General features: G+C 37.0%; 1 protein-coding gene across 8 annotated transcripts in view; it reads left to right on the forward strand.

Annotated features, from left to right (window-relative positions):
* The window catches only part of PPHLN1 (periphilin 1), a 130405-nt gene that overhangs the window by 22761 nt on the left and 92288 nt on the right, over positions 1-15356 (forward strand). For 4 of the 8 annotated variants that reach the window (XM_034769599.1, XM_034769631.1, XM_034769608.1 and 1 more), the window contains 4 exons: positions 2189-2280; positions 3468-3524; positions 6106-6276; positions 8996-9057. In XM_034769599.1, coding sequence (XP_034625490.1) covers positions 2189-2280; positions 3468-3524; positions 6106-6276; positions 8996-9057 — 382 coding nt within the window. The remainder of the gene's footprint in view (positions 1-2188; positions 2281-3467; positions 3525-6105; positions 6277-8995; positions 9058-15356) is intronic. The other 4 variants (XM_034769639.1, XM_034769656.1, XM_034769647.1 and 1 more) reach the window with 2 other exon arrangements.

Below are 15356 nucleotides of genomic sequence, written 5' to 3' on the forward strand. Positions count from 1 at the left end.
AAAAAATCCTGAGTACAGTTGCTTTCTGGTTTTGTTTTTGTTTGGTGTTTTTCCTAGTATGAGGTTACACCAGAAAGTTTCATAGGTCCTCACCTTCCAAACGTTGGTGGGTTTGTCTCTTTTTGGCATGTCCTGCTCCTTACTTTCTTTATCAAAGACTTTCCTCATTGAAGACTTTGTACAGGATCTGTACTGTGGGAATCATAGGTCTCCTATGGCTGTTCCCCTCCCCCCCCATTGGACCATTCAGTTTTAATAGTTGGAACTATCATTACCCAAGAGGAAAAGAATTTAAATGTAATTTCAGCAAACTCTTATTTAATTTATGTGTCTTTCTTTTGTATTTCTATATCCATCCCAAAATACATTGCAGATTGGGGTTTTCCGTTTTTGTCATTTTTTGCCACTTCCTACTGGATCTCTTAAGTTTGGTGAATTATGTTACACGCTGGATGGTGAGGTTTTCTTATTACAGTAATGGTTGTACTCCAACCTGGATACACTTTATACAAATTATTTAAGAATAGAAATTTTAATTAATTTAATTCCAAGAAAAAGAGATTTTGCATTCTGTCAGAGACCACAATTTTTAAAAACACATTAAACATGCTGAGTTTCACAGCTCTCTTCTGAGTTCTGTATCATGCTTTTGTAATTTTACAGATGGCTAAACTGATCCATAGAAAGGCTAAGTGGAAATTGAAATGTAATATTTTGGAATTGTTCAACCTTATTAGAAAGTGGAGTGAAATACTTTTTTTTTTTTTGCATTTCCTGGCTGTGATTTTAACTGTGCAATATTAATGTTGCAGTAACATTTGTGTGCAGGGTTGGTGGGGAAGGCTTTTGTACAAGTGGAGATTGTAAGCTGTGTATAGTGGACTAGTGCTGCTTAAGGTTCCTAGGTGTCCCGTCTTCGAAAGTATGGTTGAACAGGGAAACTGGCAGTGTCCGGTCAGATGTACTGACTGGATACTAAAAGTCTGGTTACCATGGGAGTGACAGCCTGTTGCCAGGGCCTGAAGTGCAGCTGCTGCGTCAGCACATATGCACTAGTTCGGGCTGCAGGCAGTCCCTCTGAGGAGTGCAGTTTCCAGGGCTGCGGTGGAAGACAGAGAGCGCGGACCTATGGCGAGTGGTGTAAGGACTCTCAGTGGGCATGGAACATTCCCCAGGAAGGAAGGTATGCAAGCTGCCTTGCCAGATGCCGCTTCCCCTGACTACGCTCTCAGGCAGCTCTGGGGTGGGGAGGGCTCAAGCAGGCGGGGAAGGGGGCTGCTGGGCAGGCAGCGCAGAGGGAGGCATGGGGCTGCCTGGCTGCTCCTGTGCAGCCACAGTGCTCTTCTGATCTTCACTTCCAGGCGGCTTGCTGCACCTGGGGTTTGCAAGTCCCTGGGGGCTGCTCACACTGGAGTTGACGGGGAGAGTAGTGAGTGACAGGAGGAGTGGGGGGAAGAGGAGCAAGCAGGGGATGGGGCCTTTGTGAAGAGGTGGAGCAGTGGGCGAGGTCTCATGAAGAGGTGGAGCTGTGGGCAGAGCCTCGGGGCAAGAGGTGGGGCAGAAGGTCCGGTTTTCAGACATTAGAAAGTTGGCCACCCTAGTGCTGCTATCCTGTGCATCATATGAATAAGCCCTATAATTTAATTGAATCAACATGTACTCACTTTCCTAATTATTGCTACACATGCAATAGGGCTTTTTTGAACTGCACAATGCACAACTTTATAAAAGTCAAACCAAGATTTTTTTCAGCCTAGCAAAGGCCTTAGTCTCAGCAAAGACTGTTTTCGTTCCAAATTACAACATACACAGTTCAGGAGAAAGTAAATGGTTGTCAGAATAGTAAATAATTGGGTTTTTAACAGGCTGGTATATCAAACTTTTATGAAAATATTCATATTTACCAAGTTTTCAAAATAGTCTCGTATTTTGGAGGCTTAGAGCAAAGATGTCATCAGATTTCCAGTCTAATACTTTTTTATGAAACAATAGACAATACTCCTTTTCAGTTTTTTAGCTGGACAGTGTCCAGGGTTCATTAAGCCCTTTCAAAAAGAATGTAGTGCTTTTTCTTTCTGTGCATAATATGTTATATTAGGACAAATAGGAGACTTCTTATTTTGATACTTCTTGCTTCTTACCTGTGCATAACACGTATATTTTTGTCTGCTTGAATTTTTATCTTTAGTGGCATATAGAAGAGATGAAATGTGGTCTGAAGGACGATATGAGTATGAAAGACTTCCAAGAGAACGACTCCCACCAAGAATTCATTCTGACGTAAGTATATGCTATATTGTTTAAATATGGGGCTTGTACTTTTTTTTTTTAAATAGTACTTATTAAAGCCTGAATCTTTTCATTAATTTTTTTTCTTATCATTTAATTCCATTTTCAGAGATCATATTGTGGACTAACATTTAAGGTACTGATCCTGCAAATGGATCTGCTTGGGCAGACCTTGTGAATTTGTGAGTCCCATGAAGTTAACTGGACTCCACATGGATGATAGAGTCTGCCAACATGGCTCTTTGTATAGAATTAGGGTGATATGCCCTGGGAAGTATTTCAAGTAGATAATCTGCTGTACATAAGTGTTTAGTATATTTTGTATGCAGTTAAACATGGACCATTCAGATTCTTCCAGGTTTTATTGAGGCTATACAATTTGCTGGAAATAATTGTTTTTTTGTTTGGTTGGTTGGTTGGGGTTTTTTTGCTTTCTCTATCAAATTTTAAAACTGGACTGAGGTGCTGAGATTATGAACTCAAGGGCTTATGTAGAGCAGTAAGAAACAATGCTGTTGCTGGATGCAAAGATTTAAGCAAAAGTTTAAACATTAAGTATTGAAAATACAAATTAGCAGCAGCTGCCTATTAGATACTTATTGGGACATTAATTACAAAGGAAACAGTTTAGTTAATGACATGTAGTCTGTTTGCAAAACTCATTTTGTTCTCAGTTCTAAAATTAGAATTTCAGCTACCTATTTTAGGTCTCTAAAAGTAAACAGAAACATTTACAAAACTCTACAAAAAAGAACAAAGTAGGTAAACTATTTTCTTCTATATCTGAATATCTGGAGAAGAGAGAAATTAAAATCACTCTTAAATTTAGGTTTTGAGCTGTTGCAGTTAAATAGAATTTAAAGAACATTTTCTAAATTATTCTGATTACAGGGTACCCAGTATGTATTTGGCAACATAAAACCTCAGGTATCAGTCTCTGCTGTCTACTTTATGTCCTCCCCCCCCTTCTTAGTGAATCTTGGAGATTTAGTGGTTGTTCAGTTGACCTGGGCTACCTTTTATCTTATTTCACCCTCCCATCACATATTCTCAGCCTGCACTTTTTGTAACTTACTGGTATTGGTATCTAGTGTCACAAGGTGTATATGACTCTCTCTTTCTGTTGATCAGTGTATTGGTGTTTTGGCTGTTGTGTGATGTTTTAACTTTCTTTACAGGAGTCAGCAAAATTTCTCCATTTTCAACAAACTGGAAACCAGATAAGTTTGAATAGGGTATTTAGTCAGATACTCAGTTGCTCCTCAAGTAGTCTTATCAGCAATAGAACAAAAGGAAAGGCAGATGGACTTTTACAGATATTAGATTTTTTTTTTAAACAAAGTAACATTTGGTTTGTCTAACAATTTGCTAACTTAATGTAACCATTACAAAATTCTTAGTCCTTCAAACTCTCTAGGAAACAAGTATAGCATACACATTATGGAGGTTTATGCTTAAGGTTAGTTATAAAGGAAAAATCTCTGAGCATTGAAGTGGTATAATAATATTATCATACAAGAGAGACTGAACCAAGTACCCCAACTGTAGGTTTATATTCCAAATAACATCAAAATAGAATGGCATGACCAATAGAGTCTACTGATATACCTCCCGAAAAAATTAATGGCAAAACTTTGGTTTGTCAATCTCAATTTATTATACTATGAAGCTAGGATGTGTGGCTTCTTCTGGTTCTGCTCTGTTGCTTTGAGGTAGCTACTGAAAGGCAATTTCCTTCATCACCACTGAGTGTCACATCCAGACTTACAAAATTCTACTTGCTCAGGGCAAGGAGTATTTTTTAATTTTGTTTTTGGATGGTCATGCAAAATATCATTAGTACATTCATAATTATCAGTCTTCATGGCAGACGATAAGGAGATAAAATATTCCAGCCCAGGAATAATATTCATGTCAATTTTTAATGACTGGCATATCTCTGTGTGGCTTGTCTCTACTATTCCAGAGAACAGGAGCCTTAAGCTTGGTCCTGAAACTGAACGTAACATATCAAAATAAAGTCTATTGTAGAATGAGATCTCAGATGTTGGCAAATGATAAAATGCCAGACAGTAGGATTTTGCAGGGTGGCCCATACTCTGCACAATATTGTTCACACCTTTACAATATTCTGACTGTTGGAACACTTTAAAATAGTGTTTTCTATATGTCATTGGTACGGTTTTGTGATTTAATCTTTTGGGTGGAGTGGGAGAGTGAATACTTCTACATAGCTTCAGACCATATGTTCTTTCAGGGCCTCCAAATCATAAGCCTAATGTATATGTTAGGAATGGTATTTCACGGGATAGTTTGCCTTCAATGGTTCATCAAGCCCTGTGATATTTTGTATACGTGTGGCCTCTACATTGTATCTAGTCTATGGAGTGAGATTTAATTTTTTTCATTAGGTGTCTGTAACTGATCTTTAGTAAACTTGCTGGGCCGTCAGCAAGTTTATTTATAATATATTAACAGTCTATGACCCTAATATACCTCTTCTTGCTGAAAGTTTCAAAGCATTAGATTGTGACTACAACTTGAAAAAGGCCAAGAGGTCAAGTGGGGACGGGAAGGAGTGGCATGTGGGGCCTCGGAAGAAGCCGAGCGGTGGGCGGGACCTCGGAAAGAGGCTGAGTGGGGGTGGGGGGGTGGGGCCCACAAAAGATTAATCTGGCCTTGTGGGTGCTAAAATCCCCCTATTTTTTCCCCACGGAGTCAGTACCTATGGGTAGCAGGGCCGGGAAGTACAAGACACACTGTCCAGAGCAGGGTGGAGCCCAGTTGTTTGGGCAGCTTCCTACTTCTGGCTTAAGTAGGGCCAGTCAACCACTCTGGCACACAAGGGCGGAGCCTCACACTGGGACTGGGCTTCATGGGTTTCAGGCAAGCTATTGCCAGCAGGCTGCTGGGTGGAAGAATGGAGTGTGGCTGCTCTCATAGACCTTGCGGGCCTGGATTCAAGATCCATACATCATGACACACACACAAAAAAAAAAACTTGTTTAACCTAAGGGGAACAAAGTGGTCCAGCCAGTCTAAACCACACTTGGGGGGTGGACATCTCTTGAATTGATAACTGGTATATTAAGTTTTATTCTGAAGGAATTGTAATGGAAGAATTATACGTTCCAACAAAACAGAGATAAGACACTGTTCACTTTAAATCCATTGTCAGTGTGGCAACTTATTTAGAAAAAATAAAACAAAAATGCAAGCATTAAAACACTCACTTGAATGCATCCTCTGGTGATCTACTGCATTGTGTCAGAATTGTATTACTTCTCTATTCAGATTGATCTCTTTTGAGCAAGCACTACCTCCTCTATGTTCTGTATTTTGAGTACACTATTGGCATTCAAATAATAAATTACATTTATCGACAGGCCCTTATTTGTGAGGCATTGCAGAAGACAATTTTCTTTATTGCTGTCATTTCTGAAATTGGTGTCAAAGCATATAAGAAATATAAACTGGAGTAATTTTTTTTAAAAATTGAGACCTTATTTTTAGGGTTTTAAAGACTACTCACAGATAACTTTTTGTGACATTTCCCTATAAACACAAGATGACTGGGATGCTACATCAGATTAGACACCATATAAATTTAATGTGTTATCCATCATCAGACTTACTTGCTGCTTTTCTTTCATGTTTTCTTCACACTTAAGTTTGTAGCCTTTTTAAGAATGTTGCCATTCAATATTTTTTGGAATAACCACATTCATGTGCTCCCACCCCTCCCCCCTTTTTTTAACTTTTGTGTTTTACTACTGGAAGTCTGTTGTGAAAATTATATTTCTTTTGTATTTTTAGGATGACTACCATAGAGTAGTTAATGTTGCACCCAAGAAACCACCACTACTAGATAGACCTGCAGAAGGAAGTTACAGTAGATATGATGATTATAGTCATGTTGACTACAGAGACTATGAGGAGGGCCGCAGTTTTGCCCATGAACGAAGAAGTGGCCCACCACATAGAGGGGTACGTAACTTGATTTTTCTCCCATGAACGTATTGCTTGTCTTTTCATTCATGCTTGAATCCGTGTGCACAATTAGAGACATTGTCATCTCAAAAATAATTTCTCCCTGAACATTTTTCAATATTATTGTAAATAATTAAACTGAAAGGTTAAAGGAAAAAACAATTTTTTAATTATTTTTTTTTTTTTTTGCTTTTGACAGTACTGTGCATGCAGTCATTTTCGCTTCTAAGTCTGTCATGATTGGAAGATAATGACATTACATTCTCATTTGCCTGCACTTCAGCAGCTACTCCGGGAGTGCACAGCAGTGCTGTATCCCTGTCTGTTTGGGTAGAACATAAGTGGCCAGAAGCCTTGTCTGTCTTTCGTTTTCCTCGCCCATTCTCCTACATGGATTTGAGGTGGAGAGCTTATAAGTGGTTTGGAGAGTTCTTCCACACATCCCAGATGCTTGTATGTGCAAGTTAATGGGCTCAAATAAATGCAGTTCATTTTCTGGCACTTGTCCATCTAGCCTCCTGATTTGGAAGGGCAGTAATACATAGTTGAATTCCGTGATATGAATCACAATCATGTATGCCTGCTCTTGTGGATACAAAATCAGTGATAATTTCTGAAAAACAGGTACCTCCCTGTCTTATTCAAAAATTTGAAATATACAAAATTTCAAGCTAGCAGTTTTCCCATTATTGCTAAGATGGCACAATAAAGATTACTTATTGTTGAGACTCAATCCTGATTTGGATTTAATATTGTTACTTTTCACAGTATATAATATTACAATTTTTTGGTGTGAAGAGAGGAGAAGAATGAGTGTGTATGGGTGGTCTTGAAGAAAGTGAGCGGGGTGGGGAGAAATGGACAAATAGTGGGAGAAACTGTCTCTAAAATTCCGTCCTATAAATCTATTAAATGCTTTTGTAACATGGTAGATAGTAACCAACTTTTATTTATTCCTAATTGTATCATACATCTATATTGTTGAGGTACCATTAGAGAAGGTTTTGGAACAAATTGATAAAATAAACAGCAATAAGTCACCAGGACTAGATGATATTCACCCAAGAGTTCTGAAGGAACTCAAATGTGAAATTGCAGAACTACTAATTGTAGTCTGTAACCTATCATTTAAATCAGCTTCCGTACCAGATGACTGGAGGATAGCTAATGAGACGCCAAATTTAAAAAAGGGCTCCAGAGGTGATCCCGGCAATTCCAGGCCTGTAAGCCTGACTTCAGTACAAGGCAAACTGGATGAAACTATAATAAAGAACAATATTGTCAGACATATAGATGAACATAATTTGTTGAGGAAGAGTCAACATGGTTTTAGTAAAGGGAAATCATGCCTCACCAATCTACTAGAATTCTTTGAGGGGGTCAACAAGCATGTGGCCAAGGGGATCCAGTGGATATAGTGTACTTAGATTTTCAGAAAGCCTTTGACAAGGTCCATCACCAAAGGCTCTTATGCAAAGTAAGCTGCCATGGGGTAAGAGGGAAGGTGCTCTCATGGATTGGTAACTGGTTAAAAGATAGGAAACAAAGGGTAGTTATAAATGGCCAGTTTTCAGAATGGAGAAAGGTAAATAGTGGTGTCCCCAAGGAATCTGTTCTGGGACCAGTCCTATTCAACATGATAAATGATCTGGAAAAAGGGATAAACAGTGAGGTGGCAAAATTTGCAGATGATACAAAATTACTACAGATACTTAAGACCCAGGCAGACTGCGAAGAGCTGCAAAAGGATCTCTCAAAACTGGGTGGCTGGGCAACAAAATGGCAGGTGAAATTTAATGTTGATAAATGCAAAGTAATGCACATTTGAAAGCATAATCCCAACTATACATATAAAATGATGGGGTCTAAATAGCTGTTATCACTCAAGAAAGAGATCTTGGAGTCATTGTGGATAGTTCTCTGGACACATCCACTCAATGTTCATCGGCTGTCAAAAAAGCTAACAGAATGCTGGGAATAATTAAGAAACAGATAGATAATAGGACAGACAATATCATGTTGCCTCTATATAAATCCATGGTACTCCCACATCTTGAATACTGTGTGCAGATGTGGTCGCCCCATCTCAAAAAAGATATATTGGAATTGGAAAAAGTTCAGAAAAGGGCAACAAAAATGATTAGGGATATGGACGGCTTCTGTATGAGGAGAGATTAATAAGACTGGTACTTTTAGCTTGGAAAAGAGATGGCTAAAGGGAGATATGATTGAGGTCTATAAAATCATGACTGATGTAGAGAAAGTAGATAAGGAAGTGTTGTTTACTACTTCTCATAACACAAGAACTAGGGACACCAAATGAAATTAATAGGTAGCAGGTTTAAAACAAATAAAAGGAAGTATTTCTTCACCCGATGCACAGTCAACCTGTGGAACTCTTTGCCAGAGGATGTTGTGAAGGCCAAGACCGTAACCGGGTTCAAAAAAGAACTGGATAAATTTATGGAGGATAGGTCCATCAATGGCTATTAGCCAGGATGGGCAGGAATGGTGTTCCTAGCCTCAGTTTGCCAGAAGCTGGGAATGAGCGACAGGATCACTTGATGATTACCTGTTCTGTTCATTCCCTCTGGGGCACCTGGCGCTGGCCACTGTCGGAGGACAGGATACTGGGCTAGCTGGATCTTTGGACTGACTCAGTAGGGCCGTTCTTATGTTAAACTTCATATAACCATCTCTTCTTCATATGTTGCAGGAGGACCCAGGATACAGATGGCCAAGGGAAGACTATTCCATAAGTCGACAGCCTGAGTACAGGTATTAATGTAATTTTATAAAATGAATCCCTTTTTGCATTCAGTGCCAACTTTTTAAAAGATGTATACTCAGTAGATTCACACTGAACTGGGACGTTTCCCAGGAAACAGCTAGGAAACGTTAGTATAAAGATAGTAAAGGATAATAATAATAACTCCTATAATAGATCCCTAACCTCTGGCTGAGTTACTGAAGTCCTCAAATCATGGTTTAAAGACTTCAAGTTACAGAAAATGTACCATTTACACTAGTGCAACCTGCCTGTGATCTGCTCCCTATGCTGCAGAGGAAGATGAAACCCCCCACCACAAACATCCATTCCTGTTCTTAAAAAAGGTAAATTTTATTAAACGCAAAAAGAGAGGAAATACATTTGGAACTTAGGCTTTTTGCTAGATCTTAAAAGAAACAATTACAAAAATTAAGCATCAAGATAGCTCTCTTGAGGTTCAGCTTAAAAGTTACAAGCCAAAACAAAAGCATCTGGGGTTAGCACAGAGGAGTCCACAAGCCAATAAGAAATAAAAGAAATAACCTTAATCGTGTCTTTCTAGACATTACCTGATTACTTACATATTTGGGGTTTCAGATAAGTAGCGTTGAGGTATGAATTGATGCTTTTTCATACTTTGTTTTAAAGCTGCTTATAGCGCTGCTGCTCTGTGTCTCCACTCTCTGGAGAACAATAACAACCAGACAAAGGGAAAGTTTTTTCCCAATTTTAAAAAGTTCGAGCTCTCCCATTGTTTCTTTTGGTCAGGTGCCCACTGTCTTTCTTTTACCTAGCCAGGGAGACTTTTTAACCCTTTACAGGTAAAGCAAGCAGAGAACAGCCACCAAGAGGGACTTTATAGCTAATTGGCTGGCTGGGTGTTCATAAAAGGGAGCTTCCTCCTGCCCCCTTCATTTATCACAATAAGGTTACTGCATGAATATATGCACATGGTGCATATGTGCTTGGGACACAGAAACAGGGAGAACTGTTCCTATTGTACAGATTCCTCAGTCTGTAGTCTAACTGACTTATGTGTGAAAAGTGTCTTTGAAAAGAATCTTCTTCTTCAGTTTCTCAAATTATTCTTCATTCTAATAATACTAGGAATAAAACTCCTTGACAGATGCTAAATGCTAGTATTCACAGTGTCTTTCATGTGTTTGATAACAGCTTCATTCATAGAGAAGTGCAGTAAATATTTTTATTCTAATAGACTGGCATATGAGAAGTAGACCCATGCTAGTAGAATGTATGTGGAAAGTAACAGGCACCCATTGAGATGTTGCTTGTTACACTGTAACAAACAATAACACAAATGACAAGTTTTTGAGACCATCAGTACAGTTAAAATGAATATTTTAAAAGAATTTAAATAATAATGGAAGGAAAGTTGGTCCAGTAGCAGTGCAGTGGTGTTAGCCTGGGACTCGGGCGACCTAAGTTTAGTTCCCTTCTCTGCCACAGACTTCCTGTGACCTTGGACAAGGTACTTAGCCTATGAGACTCCAATCTCCCTCTGTAAAAGGGGGATACTAGTACTTCCCTGTATCCGAGCAGTGTTGTGAGGATAAATACACTTTAAAAGATTGTGAAATGCTTATAATACCATCTAACTACGTAAGATAGACGTGTATTTCTTTGAATAGTAGGACTTAGACATTGTCTGATTAATTACATCATAACATAATTTAACTGAAAAAACAAATTAATACCATAAGGATTTTTCTGCACTACATTCAATTTTCCCCCTTAAACATTCTCGCCATTGCTATCCCTACTGCAACTCCACTAGTAGTAGCAACAGTAAGAAGGCTTTAGAAAGTCTTCACTGAAGATAGTAAAGCATTGGTTAGAAAACTGAATATGAAACATTTTGTTGGCACTTTACTGTCTTTACTTTCTCTGCTATTTTAAAAGAACTCTAATTGTTTAAAGCTGCAAAAAGAGATTGACTTAATGTTAGGCTTCTTGTTTTATACAGAGCAAGAGTGGCACCCAGTGGTGAGAGAGATTTACTAAATTGCTTTCTGTGTTTTTTAATATTTCCTCTTTTATGTTAAACGATGTAGGACAAAATGTGAACTCGGGATTGTCTGGTTTTTTTTGTTTAGTAGTTCAGTTTATTTATTTTGATAAATGTTTGGGGGGTTAATTGCCCTATTGTAGAACTTCATATAGCGATGTTCTGTTTACTAGGGGGAAATACATTTTATACATTGACAGAACCCCTATTGATCAGAAGTTTGACTATGTTTTTGTACACACTTAAGATATGTTTGTGGAGAGGAACATAGGAAAATTTTAAAAAGTTGTATGTGAAATATTGTGATCATCCTGCTAAACACAGTAGTATCTTTTCCAAGTCTCTAAAGTATTAATAACTTTTTGCATCTCATTCAGTAATGAACGTTGTAGTGTCATTCAACAGAGAAAATCAAAATGAAAAGTATTTACAATGTATGTTCCTTTTATTTCCTTTGGTGAAAACTCTAGTTCTTTTTTTTTTCTAAAAATATATCTAGAGCATAAAGATTTTGTGGAGGATTAAATTAGAAAACATTGACTGTACAAGTACGCAGGAAGATGCACTGGAGTCTTCCTCTTTGAGTTTTATAAAAGATAGGCCCTTTTATTTGGCAATAAAGAGGGGAAAATTAAAAGGAAATTGATTAACGTTAACAAATGACATAAAAGCAGGTTAGACCAACACCTCTCAGGGATGGTCTAGATAATATTTAGCCCTGCCTTGAGTGCAGGGGCCAGGGACCAGAAGACCTCTCGAGGTCCCTTCTAGTCCTACAATTCTATGAAAAGCAGTTAAAATGGAATAGAAGCCACTGTAACTATGTGAAACACGATAGATAAAGTATAAGAAAAAGATTTTCAGCACTTTTTATATATTTAATAAGATTTTGTATTTGTATACCTACAAAGACATTTTTCCTAAATGAAAATGCCATTAATATAAAACACTCAAAAATCTTTTCAGTTTGTTTTAAAAACTGACTAGGCAGCACTAAATGAATAGATGGAGCAGCAGTCATGATACTGTTTCTTTTAGATGGGTAATGCCATTTTCCTGGTTTGCTAGGTTTTCCTGATTGCTGTTATGTCTCTATTACCAGAATAGCTATTCAGGTCAGAATATATTGTAGAGGGCAGTTTGCTGATTTCCATGGTAGTGTTTCTGGGGAATATGTAATTCAGGTAAGTACTAGATTTTCATTTTATTCAGTCTTGGTTTGCTCAAAATTGTGAGGGACGGGCAGCTGACTTTGACAATTACACCAATTTTCAACACACAGAAAAGACTTAAAACATGTATCTTTTCTCTATTGTCATTTGTTTCCTTCCCAGAGCTCTCATTAGCTCTTTTCCAAATCTGTAAAAACAAATCATTAGGGTCTGCTTAAAGACTGGAAATTATTGTGAAAAACTTGGAATGAAATGAACATTTTTCATTTTGATCAAAATGTTTCACAGATTTTTGATTTTATTTTTTGTTGGCAAATCTATTTCAGACAAAAAAATTGTTTAGTTTCAAATCAAATGGAATCAAAACAAGCATATTTTTTTGTTTTATTTTTTGGGGGGGCAGAGATTTTCTCTCTTTTGGGGATTCAGAAAGAAAGAAAGGGTGGGAGAAAAAACACCAAACTGAAAAATATTCATGTTGATACCATTCTGTTCAAACCAAAAACCCAAATTAGTTTCCAATTTTGTTGGAAAATCAGAAAAAATTGAATGTCATGAAAATTTTTCTTGAAAATATATATACAATCCAAGAAGCCATTTTTCATAAAAAAAAAAAATAGTTTTGCTTACCATTCACTATACCTGCTTTCACAAATGAAGACCTCATAAAATTTGGACTTAAAAGGCCACTTCAGAAGCAACGATACATATCATGTCACTGGTTTTACAGTTACATCGATTTTGAGTTGAAAAAATCTTGGTTTGGAGAAGACTATTTTGTTAGTGAAAAGATACTGTCTTTTAGATATTTTGCAAAGTTACCAGCTGCATCTTTGTGCACTATGAGAATATCTCATTGATCCAATACTTAATTATTCATGTTTGTTACATTTTCCATGTAAAATTAAATGTATTCAAAGGAGATGGTGGGAATAGAACTCATAATTGTCTCCAGCACTCCTTGTCTCCTGTTATTAATATAAATTACTCTTCACTTAAGTTATAAAACTTTCAGAACTGATGTGAGCATGGGATAACTCATATCACATGTTGAATTGGTACAGAGCTTCATATATAAAATTTATAGATTGCATCTTTGATTTGGTTTAACTAACTCATGAACAGATTCAACACATGTACAATTGCATGTGTTTTGTAAATAGAGAATTATCTTCACACCTGATTTCTGGTTTTTATATGCGTCTGGCCCCTGATGATGTGCAGAGAAGTGAAATTTTAAAAATTGACATGGAAGGGAGGCAATAGCTCAAAAATGAGAGGTCTTTTGTATAAAGATCTAAAGATATATTGTATTCAATATTGAATAGTATACCAAACTCACTTGATTCAAAGCACATTCAATTGAATTTTGTTTTATGAAACATAAGATAGCTGGAAGGGGTGGGGAAATAGTGGTCATGTTTGTTGAAGTTCTCCAAAGGTATAAATTTGTGTGTGTGTGTATGTGTGTGTGAGAGAGAGGAGGGGTCAGGGAGGGTAGTTTGTAATTATGTAGTTGGAGAAATTATTTCCATGTGAAATACTTAAATACTCTTGGCTATTGTTCAGATTAGCCACATTGGATTGTAATTCTTCAGGATGTCCAAAGCATTACTTCATTCTTATTTGCAGCCAAACTGAATTCAATGCATTAGAAATCACACACATGAAAGTCATGTGTGATAGTACTTGGCAAAATGTGGTATTCCATCTTTTTATAGTCTTCAAAAAGAAATTGCAGATTGTCAGATTTACAGATATAAAAGTTATTTAAATTATTTTTACATTTTATAATTGATACAATCAGGATATCAGACATTTTATCATTTTATATGGTATGTCATATCCATGGATAATATACTATATTAATTATCTTTTGACTCGCTATACGCTCTAGAACATCTTTAGACTTCTAAAAAGTATTACTAGAGTAGAAGTTTTGGATCATTTTCCCTCTAGGTTGCTGGGTTGGATGCAGCTAATCTGTTAGGTACTGTTAAGAAAGTCGTTGCTATCTGATGGCTTTTTGGTGGTGTATGAGAAAGTGGTCTCAGTCCAGTTCTTAGTAGTCATGTATTTTTGTGCATGTAAACAAATCCATCAATTTCTCGGAGGTACAAAAGAAATTTTGGTAATGCAAAATAAAAAGACCTGTATATTGAAGGCAAAACAAAAATTATTTTTTGGGAAAACGCTAAAACTTCATTTTGAATGAAGTAGTGAATAGTCTGAAAGCAGCGGAAGTTCTCCAATCAGTCCTATATTTGTATTCATTATTCTATTTATTAAATGCTACACAGAAATACCATCTTTCCTCTGAATATCTTATATGGCTTTGCAGACATTAAGCTTCCACATTTCTGTGGGTAATAAAGTGTCATTATCCCCATTTTACATATGGATAAATTGTGACAGAGAGGATAAAGGACTTGCCCAAGATTACAGAGCAAATCAGTGCCAGAGTTTGGAATAGGAATCCAGGAATCTTGGCTACCAGACTCTTGCGCGAACTGCTATAAACACAGTCTAATATTCTGTTTAATGACACATCACATGCTTGTGCTACATATAATAATATGAAGTACCAAAGGAGTGGTCTAATCGTATTGCATTAATAAAAGTTGCTTTTTGGAGGAGAGGGATATATTAAACAGAAGCCCCTGAGAGTCAGACAGCTGTCCAGATGAAAGGTAAAGATCCCATGAAGTTTTTCTCTCAATAAAACATACTCTTAATATCCAGGATAGCCAGGATTATATTTGAACTATTTCCAGACACTTCATAGGCCATAGCAGTCATCTTTATCTACATAATTACTGTACTACCAGCATTTAACTAAATGGGGTAAATTTTAAAGTGTTACAGTGTAAATATTTAGCTGTGGGCTCCCACTGACTTTAAATGAAGTCTTGTAGCTAAACTAACATACAATGTTTATAGAATGTACCCCCGTCTGTAAAAATCTAACACAACAAGAGAGTAGTACGACATTTATTTGACTTTCAGCATTTTACATCTCCATTTTTTTAAAAATAATTTTGTGTGGCATCAATTATTTTTATGATGTACTTGTTTTTTCATATTAATTTAAAACACAAAATGTAATGTT

The sequence above is a fragment of the Trachemys scripta genome, chromosome 1, assembly GCF_013100865.1.
Source record: "Trachemys scripta elegans isolate TJP31775 chromosome 1, CAS_Tse_1.0, whole genome shotgun sequence".
Classification (NCBI taxonomy): domain Eukaryota; kingdom Metazoa; phylum Chordata; order Testudines; family Emydidae; genus Trachemys; species Trachemys scripta.